The 17,535-nt window shown below is 36.4% G+C and overlaps 1 protein-coding gene across 13 annotated transcripts in view; it reads left to right on the plus strand.

The window, feature by feature from the left end:
- The window catches only part of LOC105253961 (disks large 1 tumor suppressor protein), a 248,261-nt gene extending 230,726 nt beyond the window's left edge, over positions 1-17,535 (plus strand). For 6 of the 13 annotated variants that reach the window (XM_025412584.1, XM_025412585.1, XM_025412586.1 and 3 more), the window contains 12 exons: positions 6,414-6,627; positions 6,963-7,120; positions 7,304-7,553; positions 8,352-8,454; positions 9,127-9,165; positions 10,624-10,665; positions 12,126-12,242; positions 13,918-14,067; positions 14,177-14,349; positions 14,478-14,587; positions 14,674-14,765; positions 15,026-17,535. In XM_025412584.1, the coding sequence (XP_025268369.1) occupies positions 6,414-6,627; positions 6,963-7,120; positions 7,304-7,553; positions 8,352-8,454; positions 9,127-9,165; positions 10,624-10,665; positions 12,126-12,242; positions 13,918-14,067; positions 14,177-14,349; positions 14,478-14,587; positions 14,674-14,765; positions 15,026-15,135 (1,558 nt within the window). In that variant the 3' untranslated portion in view covers positions 15,136-17,535. The remainder of the gene's footprint in view (positions 1-6,413; positions 6,628-6,962; positions 7,121-7,303; positions 7,554-8,351; positions 8,455-9,126; positions 9,166-10,623; positions 10,666-12,125; positions 12,243-13,917; positions 14,068-14,176; positions 14,350-14,477; positions 14,588-14,673; positions 14,766-15,025) is intronic. The other 7 variants (XM_025412587.1, XM_025412595.1, XM_025412596.1 and 4 more) reach the window with 5 other exon arrangements.

Genomic DNA, 17,535 nt, shown 5'->3' on the forward strand with positions numbered 1-17,535 from the left:
TTTCACGCTTCATAATGGTACACGTGTTGCAATGGGTTTGCCGATAAGTATTCATCAAAATTACGATGTCGACAACTCAAACAGAACTTGTTTTTGTATCAAAACACAGAAACTGCTGAATGCTATTGTGTGTGTTGCACGTGTTTTTGTACGTATATGTATGTGTGTGTATTCGTATTGGGATGTCGTGGCGCGTATTTTCGCAAGTAGGTCAATCGAAGAAGAGCGATACATCGGGAGTGAGTTTCCATTTTCGCGAGACTGGCTTCGATTGCACTCATCGTTGCAATTAGTGGAAATACAAACGACAATTTCTAATTGAAAGAGAAAAAATAATTCAACTGGAAATATCTACGCCTTAAAAACGTGGATCCTGTTTCCCGATTGATTTCTGATATTTTTTGCCAAACGAAAGGTTTTTTGTTGTCAAAACAGTAGCAAATGATGATCAAACAAAAGATTTATTTTTTGTCAAAACAGTCAAGTGATAGCATAACGTTGCGAATAATTGTATATATGTGTATACCTTATAAACATACATATTTTTTTAATCTCGTATTTTAAAAAGTAATATACTGTAATAATAACGCATTAATAATAATAACGCTATAGGTTTAAATTTTGATATTTTAATTTCATTTATTTATCGAAGTGACGCAAAAACTACATTCTTCAAAAAAACATCCATTATATTTTCTTTGTATGTTTTATAAAGTGATTTATAATTCCTATGTTTTATTAGAATTAGATAAAACCATCAAATACACATCTCCAAACAATCGTTTCTTTATTATCGACTGGATTGTATTTAAATCTCGATAAGAAATTTAAAAAATTGTAAGATTGATGCAATTGTTTCACGAAAATATCGTTTTTAACGCTCTGCGTTATTTACGTTTTGCGAGACTGTCTCGTTTCAACCGCACAAATCAATGATGGATATTACTTGCGGCTTCTCCAAATTGCACCCGAAAGAGAGAACAGAGATGAGACATAAGTTTTTACAGAAGGCGTATAATTAAATTGTCTCTCTTCAAGGGTTTAGTCACGAGTTAAAATTATTCAACACTTCTCTCGCGAGAAATCGAATTCGCCAGCATTTTAATGGCTTCGAAGTTTCTTCTTGGGTTGTTGGCATTCAGAGATAAAAGTTTCGTCGACATATAATAGATCGAAACACTTCTGTGCGCCTCTTCAACTCATCGCTTTTAGGCGCAACGTGATTTTTCTAACCGTTCAAACAATTAGGAATGCCGAAAGTTCTGCCATTTTTAGACATTCCAGAAAAAAGTTCTTATAATTAAACTGGGGCCTTTGTTTATTGAAAATTTCGCTTATTTAATTTAAGTGAATATTCTATTTTACCTGATCTGACGACGAAAACATAATATCTACGTCTCCTTAAAAAGAGCCATTTTTCTCTTCTAAGTTTTGCATGTATTATTTAATTATATTGTTATTAAAATTTCTTAAACAAACGAAAAGATAATTATGTGTTCGTAAGAATTATTAAATATTATTTATATTTTTCTTTCATTTCTCTTTCTCTTATTATTATTATTATTAATTTTACATTAATTGGTATTTTATTTTTTCACATTCACTATATTTCTAATTTGTTTTCTTATTCATATTCTCATTATTATTTTGCTCTCCATATCTATCTATTCATTTCATTATTTGTTATTGTAAATATAATATTTACTCATCCCATTACACACATTTTCACGTATTTCTTTTCATGGATATAAAAGAAAAATTTCTACGTAAAATTCTTCGCATACTTTAAAGGAATTTATCCCAGGTGTAGGGTAAATTTACACCTCCGGCTATCTTTATGTGTCATCTATATATCCTATACATCTATTCTCGTGAGCATCACATTCTTTTTATTTTCTATGAAAGAGCTGAAATTTTCGCCGATAGACGGCCGTTTAGGCCATGAGAGGCCCCGAGAGTGGCCGTGCGAAAAAGGCTAAAAGTTTAGCAGATTGCCCTAGTTTTCCGAAAGAGCGGCGGCGCGAGGCGCGGAGGAAGGAGGACCGTGGCAGTGCAGCGCGCGCCAGAGAGAGCCAGCTTATTCCTATCGATCCTGTGACGATAGCGGAGGGCTCGCAGCGGCCGCCTCGGCGGCGCGACGCGGCGCATGGCGACACGGCGCCGTGGTTACCTATGCTCTCCGCGGCCCTTAATCCGTCGCGACGCCCCTAACGGATGTCGGGACGCCGTCGTCGTCGTCGTCGCGTTGTCGAGAGAAAGAGAGAGGGAGAGACAGAGGCTACGTCGCATCAGCTGGTCGAGGGATCGCGCGCCCTTTCGTTCTCTCGTTTCTCCCTTCCCGTTTCCTCTCTCTCGCTCTTTTTCGTCCGCTGCTTTCTCGCATCCGCGATCGATCCAACACGCGATCGCGAGATCGACCGCGATCGCGCCTCGTGTCACGCACATCCGCGCCGGGGTGGTCATCGACGGTTAGCGCGACGAAAGTGCGTCGCGACGTCGTGACTCCTCCTCGACGGCTCATCCTCCGGAACCGCAGCGGCCTTACGTCATCGGCCCGCCTACGCTGCAAGGGAACAGGTGCGCGTTCGATGGCATCGACAGTCCGTCTTCGGGTGCGAGTGCGTAGATTGAGTGCGTCGCGCTGTTCCTCGAGAGCGAAAGATAAATAATAAGATGTGAAAAAAAGAATGAGATCGGATTTGTTCACGAAATTCAGTGCAATGTTTGATGAATAGTTTAAATAATATTAAAAATAAACGAGATATATATATGTAATACGATATGTGTCATTCTTGATGTGATGAAATGGGGAAAGTGATTTGATAAAAATACTGTTAAATATTATATTAAATTATGCATTATATGTCACGCCTGATTCGATTACGAAGCGGAGCTTAAGGAGATCTTAAAAGTTGACGTGCAAGCAAATGGAGTACGGTAATGTCTGTGATTGTTACGTGAACTCGCGGTTGAAAAATAAACGTCAATTATAAAAAGAAGAAATCGCGTTTCTAAAAGGATAGATTATCCTGTATATAAATTAATTTTTAATATTACATCATATATATTACGGATTTATTAATAGCACGATATTTCGCGATGTTGATCCATTAATTAAATCACTTGTCTATCATTAAATGTCATTAGTGAGATCTTCCTGAATTGTATGAAAACGCCCTTTATAATTTATTCGCATTCTTTCTCCCCCTACTAGCAATATTATATGATGCAATATTACGAACGCGCGACATGTACCTTCTCCTCTGCCCTTTTGCGTAACATCAGGATGCTAGAAAATCCATTTTCTGCGATGATGCATTCATTTTGCGAAAAAAGGAGACCGACAACGAACGCTCGGAATTGAAGTCTCGGCTCGAGAACATACTATTGTATAATGCAATCCGTGTCACAGCTGCGAGCAATGCGCGTTCGCGTTGAAGCGCACATCTGACTGGCGGAAACAGATGCTACGGACGTCTACGCACATCCGGCGCGCACTCTCCGCGGGGAGACATGTAAATCCCCGCTCAGGGCGAGTCAATCGCAGGGGAAGGAACCTTGGGGATCCAACTGACCCGGAATTTCTTTCTCTCTGTTAATCGTTCGAACGATCTGATAAATAATAAGGAACGTGACAAGAGAATAAGCAATACTTTATCTTAAATTATAGTATATTAAAGCACATTTTCTATTGGATTTTTTTTTATAAAAAGATGTTTTTTTTTATCCATCGATACTATTAATAAAGTAATAAACAACGAGTTGCGTTGTGAGAAATTGTGCTGTTACACTATGTAATTGGTGACGGGAAGCATTTGTTGTAATATAACAAATATTATATTCGCTGTCGAAATCATTTTTAGTGTGATCTTTTACAAGCGATGACGTTATTGAATAATATATATGAATATTTTTTAACAACGATAAAATAACAAACTTTTTGAATAAATTTACATATACACACACACGCACATATTACTCTCTCTTATTACTCTCTCTTATTATTAACAAAGTTTTATTAGTCTCAGTATTAAAAACTTCTTTTTTATTTGTCACGTTAAGTAAAAATATGAAATACGATGAATTATAATTATGAAATGATTTATTATTATTTTAATTATATTATTAATCTCATGCGATGACACACTATTTAATAATGATAAATAATAATAAATTCTGTGTGAAATGACTGTAATGCTTGCGGAAATCCTGATTCTACTAGTTGTTCCGTAGATGACCTCCGTACGTAACCCGGCTATTGTCGCGCGTGCACGACAAGCGAATTGCATTTGTCGCGCGGAATTAAGATAAGCGAAGGGACAATTGCAGATGCATTCGCAGTTAACGCGACTTTAATGCGACCCCGGCGGCGGCGTTAACCCGAGGTCTTTGTTAACACGAGCGAGAGAAGGTTACGGGGGGTCGAAGTGAAGCTGCGACGAAATGCGGTGGCTTACATCGAGGCAAGGTTGCATAGGACATTTGCAGAAATCCTCGTATAATGCACTCCCGGTTCGGCGACAGTTATGATGCGCAACTCCTGGAATTGCCCCATCGTCCCTTTCGAAATTGTAGATTGAATATAGATGCAACGCAATGCACGCTATTCTTTGTAAATAAGAGTCTCTCTCTAGTAATATTAACGAACGCCTTTCGTATTCAAAAATTATAAAACAATTATTTCGTTGTAATTATTTAATTATATTCGAAATGTGAGAGTGACTTTTTGCACATTTTCTAGAAATTGATTTCTTTCGGTATTATTTTTCTATAGGTTACATATATGTAGAAGCATTTTAGCTAGTGTATAAACGTCCCAAGGACTTGGATGCTCGATGCAACGTAAGTGCTTACGTAGGACGTTTCATTGATCGACGACATTTTTGCGTTATATTCGTTGTACGAATTCACTCATTATTATACAAGATCGCTTCGTTACTTGATATATTAGAAAGCGAATATTTACATTTTTTACGATTTTTCAAAAAGAATATCTGTTGCAATCATTTTCTTCTTAAAAAAATTGAATATTAAGTTTGAATAATTAATTTTTTAGTACGTTTTCATATGTAAAGATGCATTGTGAGAAAATCGCCAATAATTCTGTTTGGGAGATAAAACTATTATGCGGTTCGTTAAAACTTCACGAATGCTAATTAAGATTCACGATTGCTAATTAAGATTGTGACACTGATTTCACGCGATATTATTGCACTTTGATAAATGATGTTGACGATGCTGGATATATAAAATACATATTGCCGACTCGTCAATCTCTGGCGTCGTTTTAATCTCGCGAAATTTCAATATTTCACCCGCAGAATCCTTGTTTAGTGGTTCAAGATGCATTTATGCACGCAATATGACACTACCAATGCATACTCAAGATGCCGACGCCGCTCGAGGACTGTCATTATTCACGCGAGTCCTCGCATTATGCGTTTCGTTATATCAGAGTACACTTGAAATCCGGGCGAAGACAAGTGCTCGACGGTAATCGAATTTATCAACGAATCTTCTAATTAACATGATAATCGCAGCTAAGAATACGGAAGGTTTCTGCACTTTGACGTGATTGCATCAGAGTAGTTCGCGAGATGAAATGCATTCATGCAAAATATTTCGGATAAATTTTATAGAAAACGTTTTCATACAATTAATTTTAATTTATAAATATTTATAAATACACTTTTACATATGTGTGTGTGTGTGTGTGTATATATATATTTTTTTTTTTCATCAAAGTTCTTGATATTCAGTTTTAACTAAAAATATTTTCATGAGAAATATATATATTATTAATAACATAAAATAATGAAATTGAATTTAAAATTTTGGAAGCATGTAAAGGATTTGTAAACTAAAAAAAAGTCTTTATAGAGAGTTATTTATTTTTGCTTTATTTGGAAAAAATCGCAAAAAAAACAAAAGTTTTCATCGAAAAATATAAAGAACACTAAAATTATTAGCTTTATTGAAAATTTGTTGTCAATTGATTAAAGAAAGCAGCTGAAAGACCAAATGGTGTTATATTAAATATCAGAGCAATGTCTAGCTGTGAATTGTCAGTGCAATGTTTGCATTGCTGCAAGTGATTAATATTTTGATACAATACTTTCATTAAGAAAGTGGCAATATAACAAATAAACAAATATAATGGATACATATAAATCAATAAATAATAAATAAGTGAAAAAATAAAATTAAGCTTTTGTGCGATTTACTTTAAAATAAAGCAAAAACGTGTCAATCTCTGAAGGACTTTTTTTCGTAGTTTATCGATCTCTTACGTTTCCAAAGTTTTAACATTTAAATTCAGGATATTCTACATAATTGTTAATAACGATTGACAACAATATAATGCTCTTAAAAATATTGTCAGTATTAAATGTAAACTTTTTTGTATATTACAGGGAAGTGCGCACTGTTATATTGAATAAAGGTTCTTCCGGTCTTGGTTTCAACATCGTTGGCGGTGAAGACGGCGAGGGCATCTTCATCTCGTTCATTTTAGCCGGAGGTCCGGCCGATCTCAGTGGTGAATTACGTAGAGGTGATCAGATACTGAGTGTTAATGGTATCAATCTCCGAACAGCTACCCATGAAGAGGCCGCCGCGGCCCTTAAGGTAAGATCTTGCTATATCCATATTATACTTCATACTTTTTATAATTTATAGATAATTTTTAGAGCTTCAATTCTTTTTTTCATAATAAAAATTTAAAATAATATAAAATTATATAAAAAATATTTATAAATAATTTCATCGTAACATACATGTTGTGAAATTAATTTCAATTGAAGTTCTCTCATTGAATTATTGAACATGGAATAAAAATTTAGGTATAAATGCGATAATTTTTAAGCATGTTAATTTGCAAATTATCTCTTCTTCACAAATTTTGAAATTTGGAATCGAGCAGAAGTAATATATTCTGTTTTCGTTGACGTGATGGTGTTTAGGGCACTGGTCAAACAGTGACAATCGTGGTACAATATAAACCGGAGGATTATAACAGATTCGAAGCGAAGATCCAGGATCTTAAACAACAAATCTCGCAACAGAATGTGATGACAGGCACCCTCATGAGAACCTCCCAGAAGAAGTCACTCTACGTGAGGTAATTCCTCGCGATTATTATTATATTTTCTGGCTATATATATTTGCTATATATAGTTGCTTAATCAAAGTCGTTAATGAAATCCTTTTTTTAATGAATATTCGCGAGCTATTCGATTTCGCGTATTATTTAAAATACGAAAACAAACATTATTAGTTTGCATAATCGATTTTCTCTCTGAAGAGCGTTGTTCGATTACGACCCCAACAAGGATGATGGTCTACCGAGCCGCGGCTTGGCGTTCCGTTACGGTGAAATTCTACACGTGACGAACGCCAGCGACGACGAATGGTGGCAGGCAAGAAGGGTCACTCCCCAGGGGGATGAGGAAGGTTTGGGTATAATACCCTCGCGCAGACGATGGGAGCGTAAGCAGCGTGCCAGAGATCGTTCTGTCAAATTCCAGGGACACATGCCGGTCATCCTTGATAAGGTAAGTCTAATTGAGATGTTTCTTGGAGCCTATTTTCTCCGAAAATAATTATAAATCATGAAATACAATAAAAAACGATTTATTCTGTTAGAGAAGATTATAAATATATTTTATTGTGAAAAAATTCAAACAATAACTGGGATTAAACATTAAACATGGGGGGATTAAACATTAAACATTATCTTCATTTAAGATTTTTAAATTTCCTCTAAATATATATAATGCTTTTATTTTATACATTAATTCTTAATCAAAAATTTCATTTTTCAATATTTTTTAATATTCAAGTTAATTTTGCTCGATATAAAATAAAATGTTAACAACGATCAACATGATAAATACATATATTTGATTAATCACCCTATTGCGTTAAAATTAAAATTTGAAAAGGAAAGTTTGCAGTATAAATTACATTTCCGTGTATTTCATAGTGCAATGAAATAATTTATAATGTGCGTAATTGAAGAAGTATGTTCGTTTATCAACGTTTCCCTCGAACTAATGAAGAGAGACGGCTAATTTATTGCAATCGATAATCATGGTTTTTGCCTGCAAATTTGCGGTATGATTAAAGACAAAGATAATCGCTTTTTTTTAAACTTGCTTTATGACAAGCCATAATGTTACCTTTAAAAAAAATCTTAATTCCTTTTCAAAGATCATAAATACGTATTTTATAAAATCACACAGATGAATATAATCGATGTACGAAATTACAAAATATATTTTTTTTCGATCGAATCGCGATTTATGAATTACAATGCTCGATTTCGGACACAGTGAATTCATTGATTTCAGCAATCAACGTTAGACCGGAAGAAAAAGAACTTTTCGTTCAGCAGGAAGTTCCCGTTTATGAAGAGCAAGGACGACAAGTCCGAGGATGGCTCCGATCAGGAACGTGAGTGTCTAAATTGTTTCCCTCTGTCCCGTTCTTCTGCACGTTCTGTGCATGTTCTCTGGCCCATATTTATTGTGTTTTACGTGTTTTTTCTCGCCATATGTATCCGCCTATACTTATGTATCGTATAGTACATATACTATATGATTTTGAACCGCTAAGTTGTGAGGTTGTTCCTCGTTCCAAACCTCCCCCGTTTTCATAATCGATGGACGAAATTTTTGTGAATGATTCATGTCCTGTACGAGGTAGAGAGTACTCCGAAGATAGATATCATATCAAAGAAAAATATTTCTTTGTACTATAGAGTAACTTTAAGAGGAAAGTAAAGTAACTTTATTTTGTTTCATGTAGTGTCTTTTAATTACAATATTTAATGCAATACGTCCTGATTTTTATAATCGCTATTTTTGCGCGCGAATCTTTGCTTATAACGCATATAACAATATAATATAGAAAGAACTCGAACTAGAAGTTCTGACAGAAATCAGTGCTTGATATTAATTTTTATACGAAGATCAAGAATAATTATTTGAGTAAGATTATCAGTATGGGATGCCCCAACTTGCGACGCGATAAGGCCCAATCAGACACGCCCAAATCCCGAATGAGCTTTTGTGTTTTTTATCATGTGAAAACGTGACATGTGTTTTGTTTTGCCTGCTTGTGTAGGAACGCCCACTACACCCGAGAATGAGAACGATCCTACCCGTAAGTATCTTAATTAGTCAGACAAGTAATAAACTGTAAAAATATGCGCTTTCATCATTTTTTATACGCGATGTTTAATGGCGCATCGCGCAAGCTTTAAAAACCATATGAAAATACATGATTCAAGCGAAATTCTAGCAACGTATCGAGCTAAGATACAATTTGTAAAAAATTTATACATTTTGTTCTAGTGAAGTAAATAATTGATTTTTAAGTAATCGCAAAGTTGAAATTAAGTGCTAGAAAATTTTATACTAAGATATATATAGACAATATACAGTATCATATAAAATTACATGTATATATTTATATTATATTTAATTGAATATAATTTAACTTGCGTTGTTTGAATTGTATCGATCAGTATCAAATAATACAGTATCGAATCTATCGATTAGCATCGAATTTCGCAAATATGACGTTGCAGACAATCTCGCTTGCAATCATTGAGCTACCACACGAGAACAACATTCACCTCAATTTTGCTTGCGTCTGCACGCTGCACTTTAAACTTTTGTGCTCCGCAAAGTCTCTGGTTTACTAACTCTCCATCCGACACGCTCTTTATTTACGCTCTCGACTTCGCTTCTAACTTTTGGCTTTTCACTATTGGAGGATCTAGCCTGTATAGTAGTTCCAGCACGGTAGAACGATGTTCTTCTCAAGATTTAATGTAGCTCCTCTCTTTTCTTTTTCTTTCTTTTTTCACGAAAGGACAGCGAGTAGCGATAGAAACGCAGCCCGTTGTTCATTCTCAAAGGATCGTGTCACGAAGCACGTCATCGTCATCTTCATCAGATCATGTCAACACTTCGATCGAGAAACCGAAAATTAAATGTTTCAATGCTAGATGCATGTATGACGCATTCTCACTGCTACCAAAAAATTTTCGTTCCTCGAAAATACGCGATTCCGATATATTGACGAATATTGAAAGGTATACGCTTGTTATAACGCTTAGATAACGGCGAAAGGAAGAGTATTACAGTCTGGAGTGATACACACAGCTGATATCTTTTTTTCAAGCATGAGATTCTAATGACTATTCGTGAGAGAACACACTCTGGCATACACTGGTATACTGTACGTTACGCTTCTAATGTGATGCTTATATACGGACGTGAAAAATGCGAACATTCCATCGAGAACGTTTAGTGTGATCATTGCACGAAATGTTGCATCTCGCGTTGCATTTCAATGAGCAAAAAATACATCACAAGTGTGAAAGGGATACAATTCTTCGACGCTTCAGATTCGCGTATCATGTCAACGTGCACTTGCAACTTCATGGTCCATCGAATCCATCTCGTACGTGCGTCCAAAATTGCGCACGCGCGCGCAGTAGGAAAATCTCCTCGAGAAAGTCTAGCGCTTTTAATTAATTGTAGCGATAATTAACGGCCGCTTACTTATAGTACGCAACGTATACTGAAATATATTCAACTTGTTATGTTCTAGCATTCATGCTGTGCTACACCCAGGACGACACTAACACTGAAGGTAATCATGTCTCTCTCTCTCTCTCTCTCTTCTCTCTTCGCTCCCGCTCTATCTACCTCGCTATCTATTTTCTCCTCTCTCTCTCTTTCTTTCTTTATCTATCTATCTATCTACCCATCTGTCTCTTTCTGTTCCTTTCTTTCTATACATTCATATCTCTCCTACTCTTCCTCACACCGAAGAGATCGTATTGCCTGGGTCAGCTATGCGGGATAATGAATTTCGGTCACGATATTGTTTCACAATTACGTGGTAGGTGTTATATAATTAATACTGATACAAGAATTACATTACTGTTAATTGTTACACTGGTATATTCATATTGTCTAATACAATTTCATTTACTAAATGTGCTCGGATATTAATATGTAGTAGAGAATGTGAAATTTAACATAAAGCACGGATATAGATTTCGCTAAATAATGATATATAGATGCCTTTAAACATCATATAATTGTGAAACTTTCTGACCGGAAAATCACAATGCATTCTCTATTGGTCCACCGTTTCATTCTTGCGATAGAGTCAATCACGCTTGCATTCATTCACCAGCAATAATTTAGAATTCAAATGTCAGCCTTTACATATATATACATGTATCTACGTCGCCATGGGCAGCATAGCACCGCACATTTATTGTTTTGTGCCGATAGTAGCATATACAAGATGAAAAGCTCGAAGTCTTTATTAGTTTATAATGATATAATCTATGTGTGAAAGTTTAGTCAAATCATATATACATTATATATATGAGAGTAGTTTAGATATCAAGTAGTACAAGTTCGAAAAAAAGTTTGAGAAATAAAAACTTTTGCATTTGTTCTTACCGAAAATATATAAGTGATTTAACTATGCAATTTAATTGAGCTTGAAAACAAACGAATTCAGTGTATAACAGTTATATTGGTTGATGATAAATCATATTATCTGTATAACAACTCGAAATTAAATTTGAGTGGACTTGTACCACTCTTTCTTGATATTTGAACTACTCATATATTTATAAAAATTTTTCAAGCCCAAAGAATACACAGTAAATTTCTATTATATAGAATTACAATGGAATAGTTAATGACATATAAGATATAGTTAGGAAAATATCTTTTTCAAAGAATTGTTTGATATCCCTTTAAAATAAAAAACAACTTTAAAAAAAAAAATATTCATATCAATAAAATTACTAAATCTTATAAATTTAAAGTGAAAACTGTATGTGTAAAATCAAAAGCTGCCAATGTGATTTCGAGTCGACTCGAAATGCTGATTATTGAAAACCTGCGGCGATCTGTCGCACTGAATGCGCTGATAGCTATTCATCCGGGAAGCTTCGCGTTTAACTCTCTTAGATTTCATCCTAGAATCTTAATTATTCGAATGCTCTTCCTCGCCGCCGCGTCTTTGCCGTCCATCACTCGCCTCTCATTCATTACGTAAATTCTTTCTTTTCTTATTCATTCAAGGTTTGTCTAGCGCTACAGGAAGTAAAGAAATTTTGTATCGCGTTCAGCTGCCGTATATGGAGGAACTCACGTTAGTTTATCTGGAAAAGGAGGGCGATGAGCCCCATGACGATCTTAGTAAGTCGTAGCCGAGAGCAAATGTGTGAATCGCGGTGTGAGCGCGAAGCGTATACACACAATCGATTTTTTTATCTTATTAGGAAATTAACGCAGATTCTTATTAACGCAGATTCTTATTAACGCAGATTGTGCGTAAACAGTTATAACCCTGTCGACGGGCGATTATCTCGAGAAAAATATTCCGATAAATAACTGTGATTAATGTTGTTTGTAACCCCGGGTGTGTCAGCGCTAACAATCTTTAATCTTTATCGATCTAAAAATCTTTCAATCTATTCCCATTAACACCTCCATTACTATTTCAATTAAGTACGGATCAGGATCGCGGAATTCCTTTAAATGTGATTGCAATTACGTGAGATAAATATAATTCGACAATTCGAGTGATGGAACGGATATACTTTTAATATTTTTTTCTCGTCGTTTAGTTCTTATTGTCAATTTTATACTAATTTCTATAGACGATGCACAGTACTTTGCGTCGTTTTTACAACATTATTGATTTTTTTTCTCGATGATGGAAAAAAATCGCAATCGAAGTGCAATCGCCAATACAATTCTCTCCATTTAAGGTACTAATCGAGAAACGTCTATCTCTCCTTCGGCAGCCTTAATTTCCCGGAGCTTTTCTTCGCGTTAAATTACTGATGAAACGTGCCCCGCGCTGGTTGCGTGTCCAGAAGCTTTGTGTGCGAAATTGAGACAGCCGCGCGACGTGCTTCCACGATCTGTTTTCTCTCTTTTTTTCGCCGCTCTTCGTCTTTCGATTGTAGAGCTCGCGAATATTAACAGCAGCAGGTGTAATTAGAGAGCGCGCAAATAGACGAAAATAATCGCTAGTCGCTAGAGACAAGCGGCAGTGTCTCTTCCTCACGTCCGGGCGAAAGTTCCGGACACGTATTCGATTATCGCGATATTGAAACCCAAGAGGAAGTAGCGACGATGTCACTTTGTGCTCGCATTAATATCAAGTAACGTACGTTAGCTGGATGCGTGGTATATCGATTACAAGTATAGAGATCTCCCCCTTTTTATCAAGTAGAGGTATCAACTAGTGTATATAGTCGCTAAACATATACTAATGCCATTTTTATACCCGATATCCCTGGATCGCTTAAATTTTCTAGTCATTAGGAGGTACAGCTTGCTCTCCGCTTTTCAATTTTATTTCTCGGACGCTGAAAGCATGCTCGTGACTCGTCCAACAAAACTTACGTACTTGTGTATGTACTTGTCTAAAACGTCGATGGAACAAGAGCCGACTGCTTGAAACAGTCCGAGAGTTAACATTATTATTGGGTAAATTGATATCTGTTAGAAATTGTTTCAAATGGATCCCCAACTTTCAAACGTGCTCCGCTCTGTGTGCGATATTGTCCCGCGTCCGTTTGTTTCGTAAAAGTGTCGATTAATCAATGACATCACAGAAGGAGATCGTACAGAGCCTGCGGGATTGGTTGAAGGACCGCGCTGGGATCTTGTATGTCTTTGGGATGAGATTGTTGCTTTTTTCTATTGTTGAATGGACCAAACCTGTGTGTTGTTCAAAGGTTTGAAGGAATGTGAGATTTGCTAATAACGAGGAGCGTTCCCGTCTTCCTCGGAAGAGAGGGGAAGAGGAGGAACATGTCACAGAATCGTGTATACATGATCTTTGATTAAAACATTACAGGCAGCGAAGAGAACGTGCTTTCATACGAAGCTGTGCAGCAGCTGACGATACAGTACACGCGTCCCGTGATCGTGCTCGGACCGCTCAAGGATCGTATCAACGACGATCTCATCTCCGAGTTTCCTGATAAATTCGGCAGCTGTGTACCACGTGAGTTGTCCGATATTATATAAATGACGAATGTGACTTGTGTGCATTGCTGATGCACAAAATTATTCCGACAGATTTGTATGTCGATCTTTGTGCGTTTTGCCTGCAGATACAACAAGGAGTAGAAGAGAATATGAAGTGGACGGACGAGATTATCACTTTGTGGCCTCGAGGGAACAAATGGAGAGAGATATACAAAATCATTTGTTCATAGAGGCTGGACAGTATAATGACAATCTTTACGGAACTTCTGTTGCATCTGTGCGAGAAGTAGCTGAAAAAGTACGTATAATGTTATTAATAAAATCTCTTGACTTTTTTTCATCGGGAAATATTACTTGTGTTAAAAATACATAATATTATGTTCATTAATGTAAGGAATTAGAGAAAATTTGCCATTTTTCTTTCAGGGCAAGCATTGTATTCTTGATGTAAGTGGAAATGCTATCAAAAGGTTACAAGTAGCTCAACTCTATCCCATTGCCATCTTTATCAAACCTAAATCAGTCGAATCTGTCATGTGAGTTTAATAATTATCAAGCGCGCTTTAATACTAAATTACATCATTTCTTATTTTATTAAATATTGATGTTTATAATATTGCAGGGAAATGAACAAGAGGATGACCGAGGAGCAAGCAAAGAAAACATACGAACGCGCTCTGAAAATGGAACAAGAATTTGGTGAATACTTTACTGGTACGTTGTTTACGTTAAAGTTTTAAAGTTTTCTATTAAATTTAACTTTAAAAATTAAACATAATTGTATTATAATGTTATTGTATTAATTTTTGATTATAAAAAAAGTCCTTTCATATAGAACATGTTAAACAATATAAGCAATTATAATCGAGAAATAATAATCTATAAAATAAATTAAAATTTATAAAAAAAAATATTCAGTCCAACGATTTAAGTTATTGTCACCATGTAAATAAATCGCTGTGCTTTGTTCACAGCCGTCGTCCAAGGAGACACTCCCGAAGAGATCTACATAAAAGTAAAAGAGGTCATTTCCGAGCAATCAGGACCGAACATCTGGGTTCCATGCAGGGATCAGCAACTGTGACGTCCTGCCCCCCACGCTCAGCATGGGCCCAACGCTTGGACCCTGCCGCCGAGGCGTCAAGCTTAATTATTCATGATAAATACACTTAAGTAACTAACGACGATACGATTAACGCTCTAACGCCGCCCTTTCCCCGTGCCTCCCTCTCTCCCTTCCATATTCCATCAATTATTCAGATAGCACAAGATCCCTACTTAAGGCGTGCAACGTAACGCAAATCGCCGTAAGACATTAAGCCGAGAGAATACTTAAGTAGCGAGGTACACATATGACCCCGACCCATTTTCCCGCGAAAAATTGATAAGTTAATCGGGACGTGATTTATTCTTCCCTTAGTTCGAAATCTAATGGAAAATCTCACCGAGGGAAACGAGGGGACTGGGCACTTGTATGTGCTCATTACGTTGAATTTTATCGCGACCGACGTCTTCAATAAAAAAGAAAGTAACGGAGAAAAAATCGCAATTTTTATCATATGACTCGATTATTCGTATGTGATCGTCTTTAATTTTATCAATTAACCTCGCGAATTAGAGGCAATTTGTATAATTGCTCGAGAAACTTACAAGATGTATGTCGAGCTCGAATTAGCAGGCAATTCGGAAGAGTTTTCTCGAATTGGAGAACTCGACTGAAGTGATTATTGACTGCAAAATGAGCGTGTATTCAATTACACTCTAGCACGGTATTTTTTAATGTACTTAAGCGCAGTTTTTAACGCGCCGAGAACTCGTTAAATTCGTTTCGACGAATTTAACGAAACGAAGGAGAAACGCGGCTAGGAGAGAAAAGTATAGCCCCAGCGACGTTGTGTATGTGTTAACGCGAACCTCACGATTATAAAAGAAATATATAAAAAATACAGAAAAAAAGAGAAAAGGAACCTCACAGGACAAATCTTTAGCTGCTAGATACACATAGCGATATATAATGTTTTGTACAGCTAGATAACTAAGCCAGTAATTGGGTTATGTGCAACATTATATTTGCGAAATGGGCGATGCTAAAAACGAGAAAAAAAGTGAGAGAAAGAGCAAAAAAACACTATTGTAATTTAAATATCACTACTAAATTATTACTATATGATAGTAGGTACATATGTGTATTATTGTAAATATATTATACTCGCGTATATAATATCGAGACGGAGAGACGTAGCAGGCAGAGATAAGGGATCGAAGAAAGTAAAAAAAAAAGAGAGAGAAAGAGGAAGAAGCTTTTTCTTCATATGCAGCTCAGTTACACGATATAACAATATCGTAAAGAAGTAATGAATTTTCGCGCCCATTAGTCGCGTTCTCGTAAAAATTTTCGACGCGAGCATTTATGCCGCTCCTTTGTATCTTAAGATATAGTTCTTGGCACCGGATCAATCGCTGATCAAACGGGAGATTGAATTTGCACGAGTTTTCAGCGGACCCGATGCAATTGGCAAAAAGACAGAGAGATGATAGAAAATCAATGATGTACTTATAGGATGTCGCGGGAAAATTATAAGAGGCGTAAACGGATAAAGCCGCGGCAGTTTGAAAAAAAAAGAGAAGAAAATTGCCAGTAATCTCGGTCGAGTTTCGTCGTGAACTTTATACTGGAAATTGATTTTTTTTCAACAATAAGCGGAGATTTTTCATCTATGAATTATCGCGCTCACAAAGCGATTCTCACTAGTAATATCTCTCGCTTGGCCTTCATTCGTTCATCGAGCTATGAGCTCATGATTACGTGCTACGATGCTTTGTCCGCTTGCTTCTTCCGTTTCCGTAGCATTAATCGCGCGAAAAGATATAATAATAGGGTTCTCCTCCAATGGAACGCGAACGGGAAATCGAATTGTTATAACACAAGGTGTCATTACGACAATTTAATTGTAATATAGCTGCATTGTCGTGATGCACGGATATGCCAAGTCGCGATCACAGAGATGACGATGACGACGATGATAATGATAACAATGATGGCATAGCTAGCGTATGCAGGTCGCAAGGCCCTGACACAAGGCGATGATTGCCCGGAATAGAATCGTTCTTTTTTTCTCCCTTATTTCGTAGTAACATTTACTCGCGAGGAACTATAATATCGCGCAGATATGCTTTCGGGCTATTTTTTCCTACCGCGAGTCCTAGACTATTATAATTAAGCGCGCATTACAATACGAGATAGAACGAGATATGGAGCGACGAGTTTCGGCTTGTGCCTGAAGGATAGAAGGCCTGGCTTCGTCGAGTTGTCGAGTGATGTCTGTCTCGATGTAAAAGACCGTATATAAAGAGAATAATTATCGCAGACACCTATTATACACCTTCTATAGTCTATTTAATAATATTACTTATTGAATTGTCAATCTCATGTTCACCTTGTTTCATCGTTTTTAAATAGTTAATAAACGTTTTACCAATTTTA

Source organism: Camponotus floridanus, unplaced genomic scaffold (assembly GCF_003227725.1).
Source record: "Camponotus floridanus strain SB8 unplaced genomic scaffold, Cflo_v7.5 scaffold53, whole genome shotgun sequence".
NCBI classification, from domain to species: Eukaryota; Metazoa; Arthropoda; class Insecta; order Hymenoptera; family Formicidae; genus Camponotus; species Camponotus floridanus.